Source organism: Echinops telfairi, unplaced genomic scaffold (genome assembly GCF_000313985.2).
Source record: "Echinops telfairi isolate 266 unplaced genomic scaffold, ASM31398v2 ScPeMD7_31;HRSCAF=116, whole genome shotgun sequence".
In the NCBI taxonomy this organism is placed as follows: Eukaryota; Metazoa; Chordata; class Mammalia; order Afrosoricida; family Tenrecidae; genus Echinops; species Echinops telfairi.
The window spans coordinates 4,985,774-5,012,295 of record NW_022103928.1 but is presented as its reverse complement, the minus strand read 5'-3'; the positions used below and the strand labels follow the sequence as shown (position 1 = coordinate 5,012,295).

General features: G+C 45.9%; 2 protein-coding genes across 2 annotated transcripts in view; one reads left to right on the top strand and one right to left on the bottom strand.

Moving 5' to 3' along the window:
* Window positions 1-26,522, bottom strand: part of PDZRN3 (PDZ domain containing ring finger 3) — a 265,912-nt gene that overhangs the window by 59,942 nt on the left and 179,448 nt on the right. The window lies entirely within an intron of this gene.
* Window positions 257-844, top strand: LOC105978564 (60S ribosomal protein L17-like). The gene has a single exon (XM_045290105.1). The coding sequence runs from the start codon at window positions 257-259 to the stop codon at window positions 842-844; it is 588 nt and encodes a 195-aa protein (XP_045146040.1).

The following is a 26,522-nucleotide window of genomic DNA, read 5'->3' as shown; positions in this document are numbered from 1 at the left end:
ATGAAGCCGGATGGAGTCTTTCCCATCTTTAGTGGAAAACTTGCAAATGTCAGTAACAGGAACACTTTTATATTCTCCAAAATGCCATTGTTTTAACAATTGAGAACCCTCAAAGCACTTTTGTTTACATGGGTCCTATCTATTAATATTTCTCATCTTAGAAATAATCAGGCACTTGAAAACATTTATTCATGGTCCTTTTAAAAATAACAACAGCCACTTCCTCTAAATGTAGCGGCCTGCGGTGACCTGCCAAATGGTTCGCTACTCACTCGACCCAGAAAACCCCACAAAATCCTGCAAATCGAGAGGGTCGAACCTCCGGGTCCACTTCCAGAACACCCGTGAAACTGCCCGGGCCATCAAAGGCATGCACATCCGGAAAGCCACCAAATACCTGAAAGACGTGACTGTGCAGAAGCAGTGTATGCCCTTCCGACGTTACAATGGTGGTGTTGGTCGGTGTGCCCAGACCCAACAGTGGGGTTGGACCCAGGGTCGGTGGCCCCAAAAGAGTGCTGAATTTTTGCTTTGCATGCTTAAAAATGCAGAAAGTCATGCTGAACTGAAGGGTTTAGATGTGGATTCTCTGGTCATTGAGCACATCCGGGTGAACAAAGCGCCCAAGATGCACAGCCGGATTTACAGAGCTCATGGTCGGACCAACCCATACATGAGGTCCCCCTGCCACACTGACATGATCCTGACAGAGAAGGAACAGATCGTTCCCAAACCAGAAGAGGAGGTTGCACAGAAGAAAAAGATTTCCCAGAAGAAACTGAAGAAGCAAAAACTCATGGCTCAGAAAGAAATTAAGCTTAAAATAATAAAAAATAAAGGCTAAAGCAGTAAAAAAACCCCAAAACAACAGCCAAGTCTTTACATCCTAATATGACACGTTTTTATGAAAAATAACTTTGATTTTCAGAGAGTAATAATAATAATGTATTGAGAAGAATGGCATTTCTTTACATTTTGGCAAGCTCGTTACTATCCAGTTTAATTGAAGACAGCTGGGTTGTACCCAGCCTCTTCTGGTATTGTGCTGTGTGACTCTAGGAAGGTGTCCACGGGGAGCCGCGGTGACACGCTCAAGTACTAGCTGGCAATCTGACCTCACCCACGGTGCCTCTGTGCCTCGGAGCACAAGAGAGCGGGCTCCTGAAAGGGCACAGCCTCCAGAGCCCTTGTGCCCACAGGGGGCTACAGTGAATCAGAACCAGCTCAAAGGCCACCAGTGACGATCTCCACAAGGAAGAAAGGCCTGGCGACTACTTCCACCAAGCCAGCCAATGAGAGCCCTCTGCATCACAACAGGCTGATCCTGCTGTGCCTGGGGGTCACTAGGAGTCAGTGCTGACTCAATGGCAACTGACAGCCATGGACCCTGGGAAAGGCAGTTGCCACCCCCTTCCCCCCATTCTCCCCCATCATATGAATATGAACAAGGGAGAGAAACCGCAAAGATCACATCTAAGCATTTTTACAAAAATGAGCTGTGACCTCACAGGCGCCCCATGACTGGGCTGGGAGCCCTGGGTCCTTGGCACACTGGAAATGGCTGCCTTCTAAAGAGTGGAATGCTAAAGAGTCTCATGCTGCTGAGTGCCTGGCAGAGAGGGAGGAGTAGAGAAGATACCAGTAAATACGGAACTGAAAAGTTGGTTTATCTCTCTTGTGATTAATTACATGTTATTTGGAATTAGCTGCGCAAAAAAAAAAACCAACCCAAACATACATACACATGCCTAAAATAAGACCTAGCAGCAGAGTGATTATAGGCAATAAAAATACCCTTTATTCTGTAAAGTAAGCGAACGCATTCAGAAGGCAGTTTCAATTCCAAAAAGCAGGTCAACCTGTTGTGAAAGTAAGGCGCCGTTGGGTACCGGGGCACACCTGTATCATGATGCATGCGGAGCATTTCAGGAGGCTGATCAAAGTGGCTGTGCATGAGGGCAGAGACAGCCTGTTAGTGACAGGAAGTGATTTATAATGGAACTACTTTTGAGAGAACCGCTGTCCCTGTAAAAATGAAAAACTACTAGCCTTACAAAGGCATACATTGTTTGAAAAGATGCTCACATCCTTTTCAAGTTCGTAATCAGATCATCAGAAAGTGCCTAATAGGCTCAGCAATGCACATGCGCACACGGCACCCTGCTCCAGGCCTCTGCATCATCAGCCACCCGCCTCTTCCTGCTTCACAGAAATGAAACAAGTGCAAAGAGGGGTCACCAAAGAGCGCCTGGTGACCCAAACTGACAGAAGAGGGCTTAGGATGCCCTGGGAGTATCCTTTGTAATCATTCTCGGAGCTTCCCTAAGTCATCGGGGATGCTGCCAAGAGGCGGCACGAGACATGAACGTAATTGCCGAAGGACCCGCCAACTCCAGCAAACCATCTTCATCACAGTGCTTGGGGTCAGTTTATTTGACTCCGATCTGGAATATGACCTCCTTGTTTTGCCCAGTGTTGGGGAGTCTGTGCACACTGCTGGGGAGTGCCATGATGAGAGAGGTGGGAGGAGGAAAGGCAAGCCATTTGGGGGGATGCGGGCCCTTGAGATGGTACCAGACAGTTACTGGAGAGAGGCTTCCTCTTCTAAAGCTACTAAACCCATTCACTAGCTTCTCCTTAGCTGCCAACCGTATCACTTGGGCAACAGATTTGTCTTCTCCCTGACTCAAATTGTACTCTCCTTTTAATTCCTACTGCACACTGCAGCTAAGTCATATCCCCCCCGCCCCCCAGCTGAGCAATCCACCACTCTCAAGATATGAAGCTCTCCTGCAGGGGACAAGACCCCTCACCCTGTCCCGGTCTCAGGTGCATCTTCCTGTCCACATGCACACTGAATTGTGCATGGTGCACCACATCTACATCTGCACACATGTGGTGCCCACAGCCAGGGGTGCCCAACTCTATTGCCTTCAAAATGCCCCCCAAATCTCACTGCTGCTGTGCCTTACAGCATGGCTGACCCTGTGGGGTTCACATTACTCTCCTCCTCGTGGAGAGGTTTGTCCCATGAAGCACCAGGTCCAATTCAGCACTGCGTGTCCAGCACCTGCTCCTAACTGTTCATGCTCAATTACTACCTGATGAATACATTCATCCCCGGCTATTCAGGGAGGCTTGCTCTGTACCAGGTGCCTCTGAATATATGACAGTGACCCACACAGGCAACAAAGTCTTACATAAGGGATGATCAAGATGGCCATCACCCCAGAAGTAGCATTTTCTATATGCTGGTTGGACAATTGCACCTACAATCCCTATTTGCCAGACATAGCCAGAAATTCAAACCCACCATTTGTTGAGGAAAGGCACTTGATAACTTCTAGTTAAAGCTTCACTTTCCTCAAAGCAACTTTCAACAGCTAGCTTAAAGCTCAATTAGTGATCTTCCACGCATTGCTGAACAAGGACCGTGAGGATGGAGAAAGCCAAGGATGGAAGAAAACCTTATTGTCAAAGAAAAGAAAAGGAGCAACTTCACATATGATGGAACACATATGCCGATCGATAGATAGATAGATAGATAGATAGATAGATAGATAGATAGATAGATAGATAGGTGAGCTGAAAAAAAATCAATCATAGCATCGAGTAGTGTACTTTTGTTTCCAAAAAGCCACATTCAGCCCTAAACATCAAATGTTACTTTTTTAATGGAAGGATTTTTTCTCCCTAGCCAAATTGATTGAGGAGCTGGTGTGTGCAGGGATATGTGTGTAAGCACCCATGCTGTGGTGCCAGACAGGCTGTTTGCACTGAGAGCGCGGTTGTGAGGAGCTACTTATGACTCAGTGGAGTCCTGATGAGGAGAGGGCAGCCAGCTGCCAACCACCACTGAGCTGGAGCAGCCCTGGTTCCAGGCTGCTGCTACCAAGACACTGTTAATGCATGTTGAGCCCAGGTGGGTCACAGGAGAGCCAGGTTCCACAGTATTCTCAATGGCTGACTTCTCAGAAGTAGATCTCCAGACCTTTCTCCTGACATACCCCTGTGGGGACTTGAACCTGCAACCTTCTTGTTAGCAATTGAACACATTAAACTTTTGGTACAGCCTCGAGAGTCCATGAAACAGGCTATCAGACGAGAATTTAGCAAGAGGCACAAGGTCTGCTGGGATCCAGCCATCGCGGTTGAAGGGGAAGATCTCTGATGTGCCTCTACTTCAACAAGAGGTCCATGTTTTCTGATGGGTTTGATGCTCTGGGCCTCCTTCATTTGTTCCTGGGATGTCCCACAGCACTCTGTGTGCTTTTGAAGATGCAAGTGATTTCCAAGTGATGGGAGATAAGTGGGTACCTCCATGTACCACCACCACCCTCCATACATGTCACATTCCTGTGCGAGTCCTTTCTGTCACCTTTGAAATGCCTTTAAGTGTGTGCTCCTCCTCATATAGAGTAGGCGTTCTTTCTGGCCGGCATATGAGTGGGGCAAGGAAGAACAGCAGATCAACTCACAGCACCCTGGGGCCCTGGCTCCCCATTCTCATAGTAGGGTGACCACCCATGATTGAAAGACAGCTTATTAAAAGCTCTGTGAAAGTTCTTGGAACAGAGTTGGCAAGTGAGCAACAAACGCAAAGAAAAAAATAACAGACTTGGGGGATCAAAAAGTCCTCCAGGTTAACAATGATGAGAAATACAACTTTCCTCTAGTTCCTAAAGGTTTCCTCCCCGCTCCCACCATGACTCGAATTCTATCTTGCAAGACTGGCTAGACCAGAGGAGGTACACTGGTACAGATAGGAACTGAAAATACAGGGAATCCAGGACGGATGAGCCCTATAGGACCAGTGGTGTGAGTGGCAAAACGGAGGGTAAAGGGAGAATGGGTAGGAAAGAGGGAACCGATTACATGGAACTGTGTGTGACCTCCTCCCTGGGGGACAGACAACCGAAAAGTGGATGAAGGGAGACGTCGGACAGGGCAAGATATGACAAAATACCCATTTATAAACTATCAAGGGCTCATGCGGGAGGGGGGAGTGGGGAGGGAGGGGAAAAATGAGGACCTAATGTCGGGGATTTAAATGGAGAGAAAATGTTTTGAGAAACGATGTACAAATGCGCTTTACACAATCGATGTGTGTATGGATTGGGATAACAGTTGTATGAGCCCCTAATAAAATGTTAAAAAAGAAAAAAAAAAAAAGTCCTCCAGGCAGGCTCTTAGAGGTGGAGGTCGACATACTTTTACTATAAAGGATGAGATAAATATTTTGTGTTTTATGGGCCTCAAAGCAAAAATTGAGAACATTATGCTGATGTTTATGTAACAGATAAGAGCCCTACAAGTTACTCATTAGGCTACTAACCACAGGATCAGTAGTTCAAAACCACCAGCCACTCCAAAGGAGAAAGAAGGGACCCTCTACTCCAGTAAAGAGTTACCCTGTTTCCACGAAAATAAGACAGTGTCTTATATTAATTTTTGCTGCCAAAGATGCACTAGATCTTATTTTCAGGGAATGTCTTATTTTTCCATGAAGAAGAATACGGTACATATTTATTATTTATTGTTTTACTGTTTTATTAAAAGAGACCTCGCACTTTCTGTCTGCCTCGGCTGCACTCCGGCCAACAGCGAGCTGCGTGGTGGCACCCGCCACTACAGTCCAGAGTTACGGTAGCTTTGGGGGGCCTTGTTTTGGGAGAGGTCTTATTTTCGAGGGGATGCCTTATATTTCAGCGAGAGGCAAAACTGTAAGTAGGTCTTATTTTCGGGGGATGTCTTACTTTCGGGGAAACAGGGAAGTCTTGGAAACTCACAGGGGCAGTTCCACTCTGCCCTACAGAGTCAACATTGACTTGATGGCAGTGAGTTTGGAATTTGGGTGTATATGAAATATTTAAAAAGCATTTAAACACTATTCTGGACTCAGTGGCTGTACAGAAACAGGCTGGTGCTGGGTTCAGCCTGGGGACCATAGCTGGGTGACCACATGCTCACAGAGTAAGCAAAGAGATTTTTGCTGTTCATTGGCAACTAAATGAGAAAGAGGGCCCTATTACCCTCATTTTAACTCGGAGGGAACTGAGTCTCAGCAAGGTAAAATCGTCTGCCATGGGCACACAGTGAGCAAAGGGCAGCAATGAGGTCAGAACCCTTCAGGTGTCTGCTTGTTCCTAGGGGTGTCCTGCCTCCACACTGATGTGTGCCAGTGGGTTCCTGGTTGAGAAATGGCAGGTGCTGGTAAAGAAAACCATCTTAAGAAACACAATGCTCTCATGATGCTCCTAACCCCCAAGGCTCTCACACAGTTGGCCTGTTGACTAGAATGAGGCACAGTGTGCTGCGCCTGCGGGTGTGTGCCCATCTTGTTCTGGATTGTCACTAGGATGCAGCAATGTGACCCAGCTGGGTCTCAGAGAATGAGAAGCATCTCCTATCTTTCAGATGGTCTCCCTGCCCACCTGAATGTACTGAGGCATCAAAGATTTCATCCTCAACAACATGAGAAAGGCTGAACAATGTGTCTCTGTAACCCTGGTCACACCTACCAGCAACCAACAAACCAATTCACTGTGCCCCCATGTTGCAGGGTTTTCTAGAATGTGGTCCTTACAGAAAGGGACTAGACTGTTGTTTTCATAGAAACAGACCACCAGGACTTTTTTCTCATGGTGTTGCTGGGTGACTTCAAAACACCATCCTTTAAGTAAATGAGTGAAAACTGTTTGCTTTGCACAAGGACCTTTGGCACTCCCAGCAACCAGGGTATCTCAACCCGAACACTGTTATTCTGAACTGGCTCCAACCATCCTGCATGTGCTCTACTTGGCAGCCAGAGAAGAGGCCAGAAGTCCAGGCAAAGGAGATAAAGGAAGGACACAGGACACATGTGAATGCCTGGGGAAGGGAAAGGGGTATGGGGCAGATCTGTGGGGATTCACATGGTGTGGGGGGAGGTCAGATGCTTACAACCTCCCAGTAGGCAATGCTGTCAGACTGCTGACTCACCATCACAGGGGTGGGCCTGCTCCCTGCTGCTGGAGACAATGGGTTACTTCTCCCTAAAGCTTGCAACCATCAGCTTGGTTCCTGTACGTGGAGTTTACACCCTACTGATAATGGTTCATATGGAGATCCAGAAAACAGGTCAAAGCTGCCATCCTAAATCAAGGCTCCGCCCATCTTGTCACTTGTATACCCCCTTGCCTCCTCTTCCTATTGCACGTTATGTCCCTAGACCACCCCTTCCCATTATTGTATTACCTATAGTGCAACCCCTTCCTGTGACATATGTCTTTACCTGTAATTAGTGGGCTTGCACACCCCCAAAAGGTATATAGGCCTGGGTTAGCAATAGAAGTCTCTCCCTCCCTGGCTTCTCTTCCTCCTCTCCTCTCCCGTCCTCTGTTTCCCTTTCCCCTTGTCCACCTTCCCTTCCCCCTCTCTCCACGTGGACCACCAAGCGGGGCTGAGGTGAGCAATGCTACCATGAAATGTGTCTGACTGCATAATTGTAATATCTCTTTTATCTATCATGCTCCCGATGACTTTAATATATATACATCTCAATTGTACAATTGTGATTACTGAACCCATGAGTAGTGCTGGGGGGCTGGCTCCCCTGCCACATACTACAACATGGGGAGTGCTACAGTTGGAGGAGAGAGAACCATGAAGTTACAATACCAACAGCAGGACTGAAGACAAATCGGGAAGATGAAGGAGCAGAGATTTGGAACCAGAACTGACATAACCGTCACCAGTGGTGTTGCTATCCCTTGCTATGCAAGAGAATGACTAGATTAAGAGGCTGTGGAAAATGTAAGGGGGCATCGAACACAACGAATCTTGGGGGAGGAGATGTGATCTCATTAAGATCCATTAGACCAGGGTAGCCTCTCCATTTTAAAACTCGAGCATTATAAAATGAGGAGCTTTTGACAAAAAACAAAAAAAATAACTTTTTTGTGTGTGTGTGTGGCTAGGGGGAGGTGTGAGGGTGGAGTTATTTGTCTGGAATGAATCCCTGAGATCTAGCCTCTTCCTTCTAAGGGAAAAATTACAAGTGTCTAAAGACAGAAATGCACTATGTTTTATGGCCAATAAATAGCTTCATTACAATGATTAATCAATAAGCAAGTGCTTGCTGAGCAGCTGCTACACTAGAATCAGCTGAGGGAACACAGGACACTTGTAAAACATTGTCTCCACACTCAAGGGACCAGCAACCTTGCAGGAGGACAGGGTCATACCAACTGTAGAAGGCAGAGAGGCAGCACTGCAGTGCACAGGGAAATAGCTATCTATTTCCCAAGCTCGGTCTGTTGGGTTTGCTCTTGGCAAAACTCAAAAAGGAAGACAGAAAAAGGATTGATACAATGGAATTGTAGTGTCAGCAAAGAATATTGATTATACTCTGGACAATCCGAAAAACAAACACCTTAGTCTTAGAGAAAATATAACCAGAATGCTGCGTAGAAGTGAGGATGATGGGACTTGGGTCATTTACTTTGGATAGGTCATCAGGAAAGGTCAGGAGCTAGGTGTGACATCATGCTCGGTGAATGAATTGTGTGTCCCCAAATACGTGCTTTAAAATGTGTGTGGGCTGTAAATCTTCACCTCTGTGCCATTGGCGAGAACCCCTTAGGGAATGGTTTTCTCTGGGTTAATAAGGCCAGATTAGTGTAGGAAGGGTTTTGAGGCTATCTCTTATTTTAAAAAGCAGTGGCAACAAATTAGAGAAGTAGAAATGGGGAGAGACACATGCCAAAGGACATGGAGATCACCAAGGAGCCTTGAAACAAGACCTCCCTGCCAAGAGCCTACAGACAAAGCCTCCTAGCACCGGCACCCTGAATTAAGATTTCTGGTCTCCAAACAGTGAGAAAGTAAATTTCTGTCTGTTAAAGTCACCACTTGTGGATTTCTGCATTTCTGTTACAGGAGCATTAGAGAACAGTAAACAGAGAATTGGCAAAATGAAGAATTGTTCAATCAATTGATTGACACAACAGATATAAGTGTGGCCCCAAGCACACCACCAGTCATGATGATGGCCCATGACCAGACAATGTTTCATTCTGTTATCCACGAGTTCCCTGTGTGCTAAAGTAGGCTTGGAGGGTGCTAACCGCATCAACAATAGGATGACTCAGTCTCTGAGGAGCAGGCACAATGTGAGCTGGTTGTTGAACAAAAGAGAGACAGCGTTACAAACAACTCAAGGCCGGATCAACAATGTGAGTAAAAAGACCTTCCTGTCTAGGCTGTGTGTCTGGACCGAGGGGAGGAGGTGGGAGGGAAGTGGGCACTGGGAAAGGCCAGCCTGTGTGGATGGTGGGCTTGACAGCAAAGGAACGAAATGTCAGCAGTGATGTCTGAGCAAGTGTTGGGGACTTGTGTACAGGGGAGTGCAGTAACACATAACCAAGAGTGTAACCTGGGGGCAGAGGGAAAGGGTGGAGACAGCACCCCCCGCCCCAAATCTGAGCTCAGGATGGGATATTACCAGGTGGCCAGGTTCACTGTTTTCTTTGGAGTATCAGGTTGACACAGTAATAAGGCTTTTCTCTTCATTTGGGGCCAAACACTAGGATTCTGGATGTGTCCTGTCCAGAAGCCTGTAACTGAATCATAAGCTACTTGCATGTCCACATCTGAAGGAATTTGGGTGGGGGGGTGTCCTAAGTTGGATGAATGACATGGGCAAGATGCTTATTAATATCTTAGAGTCCCTCCAAAGATAAACAAGCAGTTGTGATGAACAAACACACTCTGATTGTGGGGGGTATGGGCAGCAAAAACCAAACCAAACAAACATTGACAAGTGAGGCTTCATAATTCACTTGCATCTATGAGGTTCATTTCCTATCAATCTTATATTATTTATCATGCATCTTTCTTGGATTTACTCTCTCTCTAAAAGAATAAGTACATAACCACTGTTATGACCAATGGTTTGTTTTAAGAGAAAAATGCTCCCCACAATGGCAATACTAATTTTTTTGACAATCTCTGTGAAAAAAACAAAAGCGTAAAAGCTCAATATACTTGAGAGCAGGGTAAGAACCAGTGACATTGCACTTAATCTTTAAAACTGATAGGTGTGTGTCTAAAAGCTAATACAGTTCCCTCTAATATAAATGGGGGTGGGGTGGCGTATGAGGGGGTAGGGGGAGAGGGGAAAGCGGCAGGTCATAGGGAACACTCAGGCTCAGGATTCTGGTCTTATGGCCAGAGCCCAGGGGCAGCGAAAATTGAAGTGATTTAAAATTGGCCCTGATAGGATATATCTGATATTATTGGGCTTGCTGAAGCGAAACAGTAATATCAGAGAGATACAGAGGTGTAAAGGCCATTAATGTGTGTCCACATGCTGTTGTAATGCTGGACCCCAACATCTTCCAAGTGACTGGCCCATGGGGTTTGCAGAATTGTGCTAGGTATGTAGGAAGCTGGTAAACGGGTGCTCTGAGCCACAACTTCTTTCTTGGAATGACGGGAATGCTACCAGTGTGCTTCCTCCTCCACCTTGCAGTGCAGCAAGGTTCTGGTTGGCGATGCGAGGACCACACAGCTTCTTTTGTCCCTTGCTTATGACATACCCGGGGCTAAGCATTTTCTCACTAGAAAAGGAGTGCCCACCCTGTGACAGGGACAGTGTTGGCTCCTCGTCAAGCTTTGCTTAACTAAGACATACCAGGGTCCCCTTTGTCTTCTGCACCTGTAAATTGTACTTGCTTTGGAATTCAGTAACCACTAAAATTAAAGAGAGGAACTGTCTGTGGACCAACAGAGTGACCAGGTTACACGCTAGGCTGCTAACTGCAAGGTAAGCTGTTGGAGCCCACCAAGTGCTTCTTAGGAGATAGATGGGGCTGTCTCCTAACCCCATAGGAGTTACGGTCTCAGAAACTCACAGGGGCAGTTCTACATTGTCCTATGGTGTTGCTGTGAGTCAGAACTGGTGGCGGTGAGCTTTATTTAGAGTAAGGACTTTAACAGTCCCTGGCAGTGCAATACTTAAGTACTTGGTGGCTCACCTAAAGGCTCATGGTTCAACCCCCGTCAGTGGCTGGGGAGAGAAAGCTGGTGGTCTGCTCCACTCCTGTAAAGATTTGTCCAAGGAAACCAGTCACACGAGGCCACTTGAGGGCCCTTCACAACAACAGAGGACCTTAGCAAACTCACTTCTTAGTGTCTTCACTGGAAATATCAGAGAACTGAAAACAAAAGAGATGGTGCATAGTTTACGAGTTTACAAACTGAGGAAATGCTTACTTAGGACACAGTTAGCCATCTTATTTGTCAGATTCTCCCCAGAGGCATCTGGGTACTGCAGGTCCTGCCAGCAATGTGTCACAGGGAAGCAGGATTCAAAAACCCAGTGAGAGAAGGCACTCCTGGACACGTGGCACTGCCCTGACCTTCAGAAGAAGGGCTGCCGGCGTGCAGGAGACTGGAGGGCTGTGCCTTTTTGTGCTACTTCTTTAAAATATGGGGTCCTTCTGCATTCAACTACCCTGTTTCCGCAGAAATAAGACAGTGTCTTATATTAATGTTTGCTCCCAAAGATGCACTACGTCTTATTTTCAGGGGATGTCTTATTTTTCCATGAAGAAGAATATGGTACACATTTATTGTTTATTGTTTTATTAAAAGAGACCTCGCACTTCCTGTCTGCTCCGGCTGTGCTGCAGCCAACAGTGAGCTGCGTGGCGCCGCCCACTGCTAAGGTCCAGAGTTCAGATAGCTTGGGGGGGTACTTATTTTCAAGGAGGTCTTATTTTCAGGGGGATGCCTTATATTTCAGTGAGAGGCAAAACTGTAAGTAGGTCTTATTTTGGGGGGATGTCTTACTTTAGGGGAAACAGGGTAGTCTGTCTTATTTGTGCTGCTTCCTGACTCGTGCACTCTGTGCTCCCAATCTCGACATGCCTCTGGTGATGTCGATGCCCAGGGCCTGCTTCTCCTATTCATTTTCATCACGATTTGATACTGAAGGATTCCTGGTCCATCCTGCTTTGGGCTGCACCTCACTGCGTCTGGCCAACCTCTCGAGAATACACATTGTTTTGCAGCCCTTGCCCTTTTCTCTCAAGGAGCCCCAGTGCAGCAGTGGGTTGAGTGTTGGCTGGTGACCACAAGGTCAGGGATTCAAGTCCACTAGCCACTGGTCTGAAGAAAGATGAGGCTGTCTGCTCCCAGAGAGACTGACAGTCTAAGAATCTCGAAGGAGATCTATCCCTCCGACAGGGTCGTGAGGAGTCAGAAGCCACTCAATGGCAGCAGGTCTGGGTGGGGTCCTTTTTCTTGCTGCTGCCCTCTGTGCCCTATTTCCCTTGGTGGAGAACCACATTTTGTACACTGTCTCCAGCTGCACATCCTTGCCCTTCATGCCCATCCCTTCTACTGCTCACCCCGGTTGACACAGGAACCCAAGGCCCATCTCTCTCCCTTTGCGTTTAGGCTCTCGGTCCTCCCTGCTGTGGTCTCCCTGAAGCCTCCAGCCCCTCCATTTGTGTGTCCTCTGCTAACCCCTGGCTGTCTCCCCAACCCTACACCCACTGCCTGAAACACTTCCTGGTTCTCAGGACTCTCCAACCTGCCATTCCCTCAGCCAACCCTCTTCTCCTCCCTTCCACAGTCACACTTTTAGCTGGAATATGCTATGCTAGCCTTCTTTCCTCTCTCACCTGAACACCTCATGGCTGCGGTTGCCCTCCCCAGCCCCACCCCTTCCTCTACTGCCAAATGCTCTCTACTAAAACTAGGCCACCTAGAGTCACAAAGACCTCCCATTGTCACAACCCTAAGTCTTTTGGCACCCCTCAATTCAGATGTCTACAGGAAGGCACAGCACAGTGGTTCTCAACATTCCTTATGCTGCGTCCCTTTAATACAGTTCCTCATGCTATGGTGACTCCCCCGACTGTGAAATTATTTTCGTTGCTACTTCATCACTGTCATTTTACTACTGTTATGAATTGGGCGAACCCTGTGAAAGGGTCATTCAACCCCCAAAGGGGTCGTGACCCACAGGTTGAGAACTGCTGGCATAGAGACTCAGCCCAGATTTCTGCCCCCGAACGCTCTTGTTGTTAGCTGCAAGCCATAGAGAAGGCCCCTAGTCTCACCATCTTCACATCTAAACAAACATTCTGCTTTTCGTAAGAGTTCATTCTTCTGGCATGCAGTGATATAGTTGTTATTTTTTTATGTGGGAGTCCAGAAATAAAAAGGCCTTACTGCCTAAGCTCACCCAGCTATTAAAACACAGAACAGAGATGTGGCCTGCACTTCCAGCCACCATACAGGTGCTCATTCCCCTAAATGCCATCATCAACAGCCTTGACTTACCCTTGGCTTCCCTGGTCCTCTGGGATCTTATGAATTCCTGACTTCCACTGATCCCTCTGGCCATTCCTATGGGCTCTTCCTCCTCCTTCTCTCTCAATATATGCTCACAGCCCCCCGAGCCTTTGCAGTATAAGCAGTGTGCCAAGCACGGATTCTTCCCGCCTCTCTTCCTTAGACTCCTGTCAGAGAAAACTCAGCAGCATAGAAATGCCCTCTGACATCAAAATCCCTCCCGTCCCTTTCGCCCCCTGTAAATGATTGTCTCCATGTGGGAGTCTGTAGACTGGCGTGAAGAGTTGTAGATCTGGCATTAGACCAGTCCATTTCAAATCCCAACTCAGCATAGTTAGCACATGACATTATGGCTTGGCAAGTTACGGGGTGCGTCTCTATCCTTCCATCTAACCACATCAGCTTGTTGTGAAGACCAATAAAATGCCATGTGTGAATTACTCAGTAGCATGGCTGGCTCATGGTAAATGTTAATAATGAAAGTTAAAAAACAAAACAAAAAACCACCCAAAGCCTACCATCAAACTCAATGCAGTCAAGTTAATTCCAACTTACACCAGCCCCATAGGTCAGACTAGAATTGCTCCCAGAGGATTTCAAGGCTGTAAATCCTTATGGAAGCAGGTGGGCACATCTTTCTCTTTGCAATTCTCAAAACCAACAAAACACAGTAACACTACACACCAGAATTAACTTGATAGAAATACTACAAAGACGAGAATTCTAAGAGTAATGGGACGTTCCATCTTCCATAAGCACTGTCACCAGTTTCCTCCCCTTGGATGAGGAGACGCAGTGGACTTGGTGCAAAGGGTGTTGCCGCGCTTCTGCACACAGACTTCTAGGTGTGCTTCCTGATTGGTGGGTTCAAACCACCAACCTTTTGGTTATGCTGTCAAGTGCTCTGTGCACTACACCACCAGGGTTCCTCCAATAGATGCTTCATTATTGGAGTATTAGTTATTAATTTTTTTCATTATTTATGTCCATCAGGGATAATGCTAAGCCTAAGTATTTTCCCTTAGGAAGCTCAGTGTTTTGTAGGACCCACAGATATATGTAAACTAAGTATTGTAATCAAGTGTTATCAGTTACATGGCAGATGTATGTACAGGTTGTTATTGATAGGTTGCTGTTGGGCTGATTCCAACTCATGATGACCCTGGGTACAACACTGTCTGGCCCTGCACAAGCATTGATATGTCTTCATCCATTATTGTAGCCACTGTGTTGACCCGCCTCACATAGAGGCTTCCTCTTTTGTACGAACCCTGTGATATCATCTTCCAGGAGCTGGCCCCTCCTGATAATATGTCCAAAGTACTTCCAAGTAGCATTCTGGATGTATTTCTACCAAGATTTGTTCATTCTTCTAGAAGTATATTTAGTATTCACTATAAAAACTATATTTGAATAGTCAGTTATTCTTTGGTACAGTTTTCACAGGGCACGCCTTAGTCCTTAAAGCAATCTTTGCTTTCTACTCATTAAAGAGCCTTTTGCCACAGATTTGCCCAGTGCAGTCTATTATATGAGTTACTGACAGTTCATGACTTGGACACTCATTGTAGATCCAGGTGAAATTAAGTTTTTGAGCTTCAATCTTTTGTCTATCACGATGCTGTTTATTGGTCTAGTTGTGAGGATTTTTCTTGATGTTGCGGTCTAACTCCTACTAAAGCCACATAATGAGTTTTCCCTGTATTTTTACCTGTGCAGTCCCCCCTTTGTTGTTCAAACAATAGCCTCTGGGCCTATGGACAGGCTCCACTGAACAAAGGTACGGAAGCCAAACTTAGCCCACTGCCCTTGAATCCCTGCTGACTCACAGCTCCCTACAGGACAGAGAGGAATGCCCGGAGGGCTTGGAGGCTGTGAATCTTTATGGAAACGGGCTTCCCTGGAGTGCTGGTGGCTTGGAGGCTGTGAATCTTTATGGAAACGGGCTTCCCCGGAGTGCTGGTGGCTGGAGCTTCCATTCCTTCGGTTCAGTGCTCCAGAATTCCCAGCCTGGGCAATGTTATCCATGAATTGCGGCAATCCTGACAGTCAAATGTCTTTCCATAGCCAATGAAATCAAGTTTTTATCTTCTCTCAGCCAAGATTAACCAGATATCACTCATGATATCCCTTATTCCATATTCGTTTCTGAATCCAGCTTGAATTTTTGGCAGTTCCCTGGTGTACTGCTGCAACCATCTTTGAATTATCTTCAGTAGAAATTTACTTGCAGTGCGATTACTAACCATATTGTTTGATAACGTCCACAATCTATTGGATTACCTCTGAGGTAGGTATAAATATGTACGTCAGAGTTGGTTGGTCAGGTGGCTGTTTGGTATAGACTAGTGAGTGCGTCCAGTGCCGCAGCAGTCTGCTGAAACGTCTCAGTTGGTATCCTGTCAATTCCTGACAGGAAGTCTTTGGGTGGCTAATGCAGTTTGGACTGCTCCCTTCAATACCATCAGTTCTTGATCACAGGCTGGCTCCAGAAATGACTGAACACTGGCCAATTCTTCCTGGTACAGTGTCTCAGAATTCCTTACATGGTCCTTTAAGTATTTTTGAGTCATTGGGTTATTTTGCCCACAGAACCCTTCAGTATTACAACTCAAGGCCTGAATATTTTTATTCCTTCAGATGGAGAAATATCAACCATGTTGTTCCCCTTTTGGTGCTCTAGCTTCCAGGCCTTTGTCCATTTCAGCACAATCCTTTACTTTGCTTTCTATGGCATCTTTTGAGCTCTTTTCAAATTATGTTTTGCTTTCTTGATGTATGCTCTTCTTGATGACACTCCGCCACTTGTCTAGCCATTAATCAGTGTTTAATGTGTCAAATCCATTCTTGAGATAGTCTCTAAATTCAGGTAGACTATACTCAAGATTGCACTTTGGCCCCTATGGACTAGTTTTAATATTCTTCATCTTCAACTTGAACTTGCACATGCACAATTGAAGGGCAATTCAGCAGTTTTCCTGGCCTTCTTTTTGGATGATGATATTGAGCTTCTCCATGGTCTCTTCTCACAGATACAGTGGATTTGATTCCTGTGTATTCCACCCAATGAGGCACATTGTTGAAAACAAAAAGGCATTTGAAATAACTAATTGGTTCAGCAAAATTTTATTATGTAATCTTGGAGTTCTTTCTACTACCAAAGCCTTATTTTCCAGCTTTTTATTTTTCTTTGTTTCCAACTTTCACTTTCCAATAACTGGTAGTTATCAAGGCATCTTGATGATACCAAAATATTTGGTCAATTTCAAACCACCTAAGCTAGCAAAAGACCTTACACTTCTTCACATTTGTTATTATTTCAGGATCGGCCTTGAAGTGCTCTTGTTGATAAAGAATATGACACCATTCCTCTTTAATTTGTCATTTTCTGGAATAGTATACCATAGGACTGAAAAGTTAAAAATGACCAATTCCAATGCATTTCAACCCAGGCGATCTATCTTTATACAGTCTGTTCTACTTGTAGCATCTTCCAACTTTCTTAGATTCAAACATCACACCCTCCATATATCCTGATTATGAATGGATGTGTGATCTGTTTCTTCTCATTTCAAATCATGCCACATCAAAAAAGGAAGGCCTCTAAAGATTTGCTGCATCCACTTCATTAAGGTTGAATCCGCTTTGAGCAGGCATCTCGACTCCAGTCGTACTTTGAATGCCTTCCAATCTGAGGGGCTTATCTCCTCTTGAGGAACTACATCAAATAACATTCTAATGTAATTTGTAGGTTTTATTGGCCTATTTATTTTAGAAGTAGATCACCTAGTCTTCTCCACCTCCAAATTTTTCTTAGCCTAGAAGTTCCACTGAAACCTGTCCAACCAACATTTTTGTTAAAAGGACCCTGCTGTTATTTGAAATCCTGGATATGTGCTAGCATCACAGCAACATGCAAGCCCTCACAGTAGGAACCAGTGACGGAGGTGGTGGATGCAGAGATAGAATGGGGCAACTAGAATGGAGATCAAATTCAACCCAGGGCACCAGAAAAAGTTTTGATGAAAAATTTATGATTGGTCTGAATCTTGTTTCCCTCCTATGGCATATGGACTGCATGGAAACTGTATATTAAAAAGATGCTTCACAGAATAGCAGTGCCATGGGAAATACATAAATAGCCCCTTGGGACCGAATCACTCAGACTGTAGGGTTCAAAGGATTCCTTGCTGGGTGAAAGGAGGTGTTGATGTTTATTAAAATGCTGGACCCTGCCCAGATAACTGATCATTCAGTAGTTTTGGAAATACCTATTTTTCAGACAGGTGGCCTATATAATGCACACCCTGACTATAAGACAGTGTGGCTGTAACAAGGGGCATCACCCACATTCTACTTGTGATGACTCCAGTTATGCGTGACCTTGTCTAGTAAACATGCTTTTGGACCCTGAAGGAGAGAAATGCTGCATTGTTTGAACACCCTAGCTTAGTCAAGGGTGATCTACAGTGATGGGTTCCCCCTCACAAGGTACTGGGTTCTCTTGGTGAACTCTGCTTCTACCAGGCCTTCTCCTCGCAGGGAAATGACTCACTCAGCTGTGCTGCTTTACCACAGTGATCAGCAGTAGTCAAGAGCACCAGCCCGCAATTATCTGAGGCCACTGTGCAAACACAAGGGTTAACACTGCTTGCTGGAGAAGTCGCGGGGACGCTAGGCACAACATGAAGAGGCTTCAAAGAGTTTCTGGAAAAACGGAATTGAGCGCTAATAGAATCTTCCCACAAACTTTTTTGAAGCCCCTCTTGTACATCCACACCTGTGGCTGAACTTATTTAAAACTTATTTAAAACCAGTTACCATGACTACCAACTGTGCAGTTAAGTTAAAAACCTTCCCTGGCTCCAGCTCGCTTCATGGGCCTTTGAACCACCTATTCTTGTATGTTTCTTTGAGTTTGATTTTAAGCCTGGTCTTTGCAGAGAGAGGGGCCAGAAATCACGGCTAATTAAAGCTTAAAATATGCTCATCTCATGGTGGGGCTAACAAGTGAAACTACAAGTAATGATGTAATCCAACTTGTCAAAAAATGAAATGAAAAGAGGTGACAGAAGGCAGGGCAGAGCCTTGGGACCCAGTGTGCCATGTCATCTTCTAATTAACTAACTGAGCCTTTAAACTGTCAAGCTCAGCACGGAGCTCCATGGTCTGGCGTCTGATTAATATTTATACTCGGGCCCTCGCTGCTCTGATATAGGTCCCAGCGGTTATAGTTAAACATCAGTCTTTAAGAAAGGGAGAGAAATAAAAAACAAAAAAACCTGCCTGGCTAACCCAAGTCGGTTGAACTATCTTTGAAGGGAAATGAGGAGAGGCCACCCTGAAGTCCATAATCCACAGCGAGGGCAAATCCTCTGCGGATGCATATTGATTTCTGAATCATGATGAGGACTTGTATATTGAAAAAATAATTAATTTCCTTCTTCCTCCTGGCAGCCACATTGTTAATCACACACCGTACCCCGTCCGTGTTAAATAAGTGAACGGCACATGTAAAATTACATGGCATTCGGTAATATAATCAAGCTTTTAATTTCAAACAAAAATAATTGAATATGCAATTTAATCAAAGCAGGTGAGTTAAACTACAATAAGCAGCACGACGGACTTTTGTTCTCACACACAGACTGCGAGAGCATCATTCCCTTCTTTGCGCCAGGGTCTCTCCTAAGTGGGGGTGTTTGGGCCTGGGGTCTGAGAGGTGTCTGTTGCATTGTTTGCTCTGGGTGGAGGGGGCTTTATAAAAACAGCACCCTAGAGTGCCCGAGTCCCTCTCATTCCCAACCACCCACAGCTGGGCGCACACATCATGGGGTGCACTTGTGAATCACGACAAGAGGCAGAGGCCTTCAGCGGCCCTGCTGAGGGCTGGGGGGTAGTAGGAGGGGACCAGGTCTTTTTCTTCACTCCAAGTTCAAATTGTACTCATTAAAGACCTTCAGAGGAAGGACAGCATTCAACCCAGTTCCAACTTATGTTCTAGCAACATGGCCACATGGCCTTTTAGGAAAAAAACATTCTAGAATACAATGTCAGGTATACCTCTCCTGGCATAACACTATTCCACCCAACGGTGTCCTACACGGAGATCCTTGCATCCCTCAAACCTTCTCACCTTTACTCCAAACAAAACCGTACCCGCTGCCTCATACCAACCCATCGTGACCCTATGGGACAGAGTAGGACTACTCCTGAGGGTTTCCATGACTGTACATCCTTATGGAAGCAGGCAGCTTGGTCCCGTGGAGTAGCTGGCAGCTTTGACCCACCGACCTCTTGGTTATGGACCCAATGCTTAACCCACTGCAGCACTAAGGTTCCTCGTAATCCTACACCCAAAGCCACACCTACTGCCATGGGGTCAACTCGCATTCACGGCATCCCCAAGGCTATCAATCTTTACAGGGGCAGGCAGACTCAACTTTTTCCCGAGAACCTTTGGTTAACAGTGCAACACTTACCCCTAGTGCAGCCAGGGCTCCTTCTTAGTCCTATAAACTCCAAAACAACAACAACAAAACCAAAACTCCTTGCTATCAAGTCCACTCTGACTCACAGCGACCCTGTGGTCGGGCAAAAAGGCCCCCGTGGGTTACTGAGACGCTAACTCTTTACAGCAGTAGAAGGCTCTGTTCCTTTGGGGCTGGGTATGTCCTACCACTTACCTGTCAGTTGGTTACACAGAGGTGACAGGCATATTGCTACAGTGCTGGAGGTTATGCATTTCAGGATTTCAAATATCAGTAGGGTCACCCCCATGGACAGGGTATCTTCTTTTGCAGATGCCCTTGATCCCTCCAGCGCCTTCAGGGGGTGACATCACACACTTTGGGAAGCACTGTTCTAGACTAAGACTAGGAAGGCAGGCCTGGGGACCTACTTCTGAAAAGTAGTCCGTGACAGCAGAGTACTGTCTAGTACAGTGCTGAGAGAGACGCCCGTTAGGAAGCACTCCAACACACATGAAGGGGCCACACAATGTACTCGACCATTCAAAAGGACACTGTTGAATATGGGTTGCCCTACAAACTAACAACAACAACATGCCGTGCCTAAATCAATATATTATTATAAAGGAATTACCCTGTGTCGTCTAAGGGTTTCCAACTCATAGCGACCCTATAGGGCAGAGTAAAACTGCTCTTTGGAGTCTCACAGGTTATAAATTACAGGAGTAGAAAGCCTCATATTTCTCTCTTGGAGTGGATGGTGGTTTCGAACTGAAGATCCAAAGGTTATTAGCCCAACACATAGCCCGCTGCACCACCAGGACTCCTGCTTGAAACGGATATGCACATACATTCCAAGGGGTCCTAGGACATTGCCAATTGAGAAGAAACTCATGGTCAAGCTGGTTTGGGACACAGGTTTAAACTTCAGAAAGCTTCTAGGTACTTCTGCTAACTAGAGTAGGTGACGGATGAAACTCATCCAAGAACATCAAGATGATTCTTGCTGGGGCACTCCCACCTCTGAAGGAGAGGAGATGCACTGGGGCTGCCTCTGCAGAGCCACGCTCCTTCCAGCGGAAACCATTGAAACCAGTCAAAAATATTATCCCTCCCCTCCTCCTGCCCCTGATAATCCCCAGGGTGATTTAAAGAACATCTCTAATGTTATTTTTTTTTAAATTAAGAAGCTGACCTACTCCAAGTTCCACACCCACCCAACTGGGCTTGGCATGGAGGGAACCTAGCGCAGTGACTGCCGATACTGACCTGCAAGAAGTCTCCAGCACAAGGCAGGGGCTCCTGCCTTCTCACTTCAGGAGACAGTGTGTGAGCGCGGCTGGCTCACCAGAGGACACCCTGGGCTGGGCTCCTTGGAGCTGCACCTAGTCCCCCGGTGGGGAGCAGCTTCCTCCGATGCCGAAACCGGCCCCAGTCCACAGCAGTCAAGTAATTAATGGTGTCTTTCAGGTAGCGTAGTAAAAAAAATAATTGCTCTCAAATTTCTACTGCTAATGAATGATTGGTACAGTCAATATTTGTGTTGTTGGGAGTGTGTGTGTCTTGGGTGTGTGTGTGTGTGTGGGGGGGGGGGGGGTAGTCTTATAGATGCAAATACCCAAACCAGTCTATCAGGCCAGTTAACAAGTATGCACCGCCAGACCACAATGCTGAATATGTTGACTTTCAACGTCTATGGGGAAGAGATGCCATGGATCAAAGCATACACTGATTAATCCAACAGAGACCAGCGCCTGTCACTTTGGTCATGGTGCAAGGATGCACCAAGTAAGTGGGAGACAAATGCCAAAGCAACATGGGTTTCAAAGAGTGGCTGAGCTGCCAACTCCCCATCCAAATGCAACTTCATCAGGTAAAACATCTTTCCTTTCCCAGCATATCTGCCTATTTTTAACACACATTTCTTTTTAAAACAAAAGAGACAAAAACAACACTCCCAGCTTGCTGACGCCAGGTAACACTCACTCACATTGTAATCATTTAATATTCTATTAGGTCATTGGCTGTCTATTGAGCCCCACAGACTCTCCAGCTTCTCCCCACACACACACACGCAGCCCTATAAACACAGATAGGAAGATAAGTGTGTTCATGTGGTTTATGGTGAAGTCAGTTCTCTTAAGTAACCCATCACCGGGATAAACAGTATGCACAGAGAGAACATCGTGAGACCCAAAGGAAACCAGAGCTTTGCGAGTGTGCACAAGAAATAACCTTGACTTTATGGGACAGTTAACTAGACTGGTTGGACAGGGATATGGCTGAGCCCAGCGCCTGCGTGGGGAGGACCAACAGCTTTTCCAGCCTACAGAATGATTCCATAACCTTTGCTCAACTTCTCACAAGAGGACTCCAAACGGAGATCTCCTGGTGGCAGCTTAGTCATGGGGTCTGGTGCAGAGGGGAGGGTTACGGGGAAGGAATTAGAACTGAGCAATAAAGACATTTATTTTTTTGCTGCCACCAAAGTGAAACCATCAAATATATGCCTCAGAAAAACAAACAAACAAGCAAACCAAACTCGCTGCCAAGAATTGATTCCAACTCCTGGTGACCCTAGAGGTAACTTTTGATAGAAGAAGAAAGCTTTGTTTTTTCCAGCAGAGCACCGGGTGGTTTAGAATGGTTTATATCCCCCAGGGCTCTTTCCAAATCTTGTGTGGGAATTGTAAATATGCTATTCTCTTCTACATTTGCTCTTCAGAAATTCCTAAGGAGTCTCTGGGCGGTGCTATCGGTTCAGTACTCAACTACTAACTGAAAAGCTGGTCGTTGGAACCCATTCCAAGGTTCCCCAGAAGGAAAAAGCTTGGAGTTCTGCTTCTGAAAAGACACAGCCCTGAAACGTGCAGGGGACTGTTCCACTCTGAGAAGCACAGGGTCACCACAATCAGAACTGACCTGATGGCACCTGCTGGGAAGTCCATGTTCACAGAGAACAAATACATGACCAAGTTGGGTCTCCCTCTGAGACTGCCCCCCATCCCATCTCCACTGGTGGTGGTGTTCATGCCCCGCTTTCAGGCTCTGACTTCCAAAGCACACGCCTTAGTTTGCTGTCAAGCTTGGAGTTGAATGCTATCCTCAGAACAGGCTCAGAAGTCCAATGCCTTTATCTTATAAGATGTTCTGGAGGTAGTCACAAGCGTTGTCAAAAGCATGCTTGCTCCCCTGCCTTCCCCCACAAGGGGGAATCTTTAGCCAGTTACCTAATCTGTTTTATTTTCAAAATCCACTGCAGTTGCCTTTAACTTGTTCTTCTGCGTAATTTATTGAACAGCTGTCAAACATGCATGTTATCCTGGACATCTGTCCTGTGATAAATGGCTCAGGGAGCCGGCTTATGAACAAACAGACACGTTGCAACTGAATACATGAAAGGAGCAGGGTGCAGGCAGAGAGGAGTGGTTGGGAGGAAGCATGCTGCTGTCTTTTCCAGGCTGCTGTCTTTTCCAGGCAGACAGGACGACTTACTGCTAACTCTCACGCAGTCCACAGCAATGCCGGAAACATTTACTGTGCAGGGCCGCTAGGTTTGCGCTTTACAAAAGCCTAATGATTTCAGTTCCACACAGTCGTCGCTTCATGCGGTGAGTGCGTGTATAATTTTAGATGGTCTCCAAGGATTTTAGAAAGTCAACAATGCTGATATAATAATGAAAACCATAGTTTGAGAAACTCTCTTAAATTTCCCTAAAGAGAATGCTTAACACCTCTGAGTGAGCCAGATATGCAATTCTGCAAACCTCACAAGCACACACCATTGATCTCGCATTCCCCCACGAAGCATTGTTCCTAAGCTAACATATGAATTCTTTTTGATCTTTCTCCATTTCCCGCACTGTGTTCAGTGCCTCTTATCCTTGTCCAACATCAGCAGGTCATTCACAGTGGGGTCAGTGCTGGCCAATATAAATAACCATTATAAAACCTCCAGCATGTTTTAAACAAACAACTGGAGTGGTCTATACTGTTTAAAGTATAAATTCCAAATATTTTCATGGGCGGGATGGCCAAGGCCTGTGAAAAGCAAAGGTACAAATTAGAGCTAGACCTTCCGATCCCAGCAGGCCACTCTAGCACAGAGTTTCCCACTATAAACCAGCTTGAAAACAACTATGGATGGCAGTGCCCCTTGAGCCTGGGCTTGGTAGCCCAGGCTCATATATTTCAAATGAGTTTCACACACATGGCTGAAATTAGTGACATGCATACAAACCTTAGGATCCTCAGCCAAGAATACAAGAGCCAGAGACCCAGAGGGGAGCAGAGAGGTACTCTAAGCAGGACAAGACAGGGTCAACGCTTCTAGACACCTCTTTCATTCCCATCCCCAAAGCCCAGTGGTAATGGCCCTCCCATCCTCACCTGAGCAGGGAGGAATGTCCCAACAGACATGCCTCCAAATAAATTCTCATGTGGAAGGTGGCGGGAAGGGCACCGATGTGGATGAACAGTCCAGAGTCCCTGGTATCTGGGCCACTAGGAGGCGCTACACGCAGTCTATCCTGACATCCATTCACTTCTTCCTGCTCTTTTCCCAGGCTGTCACTTCAAGCAACGTGCATCACTTAAGAACATAGTCATCTCGGTGGGTGGAGTAGTATCTATAATAAATGCTACGGATGACAGGACCAAACAAGCCAAGCACAATCTTGACCATGACCATGCTGCAGGTCTACGTTTCCTGCTGTGGAGAGACGGTCAGAACAAGGTGCAGGATGAGGAAGAAAGGTAAGAGAGGGAGATCCATGGATGAATAAGTAATAGCTGACACCGAGAAAGGTGCTTACCCCAAACTGAGTAACCTTGCTTCTCAGCTGATTGTCAGCCCTTTCATTATTAGACTATATAAACGTTTCCATGTTCCCCGATGCTTTATTCAGATTGAGTTAATATCCCGAGCACGTGTGTTTTGAATTCCTGCCCCCATTTGGGCCACCAGCTGGTCTCTCCTGGCATTCTCTCTCAGTTCTGTGCTTCCTATCTTACGCTATTTGTAAATATTAGGCGCGCCCAGATTTTCCCTGTGAATCAAACCCTCACTGTTTGGGATTTGTTTTCCTGGTGTCCCAGTAAGTTCAAGTTTTCATAATTAGGGGTATTCACCTTGGTTAAAGAGTCACAGTAAGGACCCTAGATTTTTCTCAGGTGATGATGATAACTCATCCCCACCCTCACCGAGAAGCTTTAAGCATTACTCTGCACCAGGCGGCACTATATCATGCACCCCATACAATAACTTCATGAAGTAAGAACTCTGGCTTATATGATTCCCAGTTTACTGGCAAGAACAGTGAGGTGTGGAGGGTTGGCTATCCCACATGGGATCACACAGGCAGAGAAGAACTGGGGGTAAGCCTCAGTTGATCCAATTACAAGGCTGGCGCTCAGTGATTACATGCTGCTGTGCTGACAGGAACACAGGCTGTATTAGGGGGATGCCCCGCTCACGAAAGGGAGCATCTCCAGTGCAGGAAGTCAAGACACTGGTCCCCATGTGCCCCCTGTCTGAGGGGTGACTTTCTGAGCCTGTGTCTGAGCTGCCACTTTTATCACCTGCAAAACAGATCAAATACATTTGGTCCTAAGGATGAAAAAGCTCTATTTGTTTCCAAAATCCTCTGAGAGGGTGGCTAGAATATGCCAGTTTAAACAGCAATGGAATGTTTCCTCGCCAGCAGCGAGCAAATAAAAGCATACACGTACATTTCCGTCTCTCAAACACAGATCCGGACAAGCTGAAGCACCTTTCTTCACGCTCTACCCTTGGCTGCTGCCTCTCCTGACTCCCTGGCTCATTTTCCTGCCGCTGCTTGAGCAGAACATGGTGCTTTGGGTAATCCCATGTCTACGCAAAAAATCATCGATGACATCAGCACCGTTATGGGAATTAGACTTATTAGTTAATTACAGAACCAGCAGAGGAAGCACAAACCTTGCATAAATAACCATCATTTCACTGAAGTTCCTCAAAAAACAGCAGTTGTGGTAGGGTGGGGTGGAAGATATTTAAAAATAAAATTATCAGCAGCCAAAGGATGGTCTTTTGGGTGAACAGTCCTAGGGTTAGGGTGAGTATCTAACTTGTTTTCCATCTAGTCTACGTGCAAATGTTTACTTCCTGGCATGATTATTTTTCTTATTTTTTATTAATCATTATATTGGATGGCTCTTACAAATCTCATGACAATCCATCATTCAACTATATTAATTACATTTATACATAGGTTGCCATCACCATTTCCAAAACCTTTTCTTTCTACTTTAGTCCTTGGTATCAGCTCCTTTCCCTAACCCCAACCCCACCCCCTATCCCCCAGTGAATCCTTGATCAGTTATATATTTTGTTGTTATTTTGTGCTTTACACTGTTCGTTGTCTCCCTTCAACCACATTTCTAATATCTGTCCAGGGGCTAGGCTATATATCCAACCTTGTGATGGGTTCCCCTTTCTTCCCCACTTCACACCCCCCCTACCCCCAATCATCCTCTACCATCATGATATCACTAACTCCCACTACTGGTCCTGAGGGTTTTATTGGTCCTTAATTCCATGTATCAAGAGCTCTTATCTGTACCAATGTGTGTACTCTGGTCTAACTGAATTTGTAAGGTAGAACTGTGTCGTGGTAGTGGGGGTGAGGGAGTAGTCAGGAACTAGAGGAATGATGTGGGTTTCCT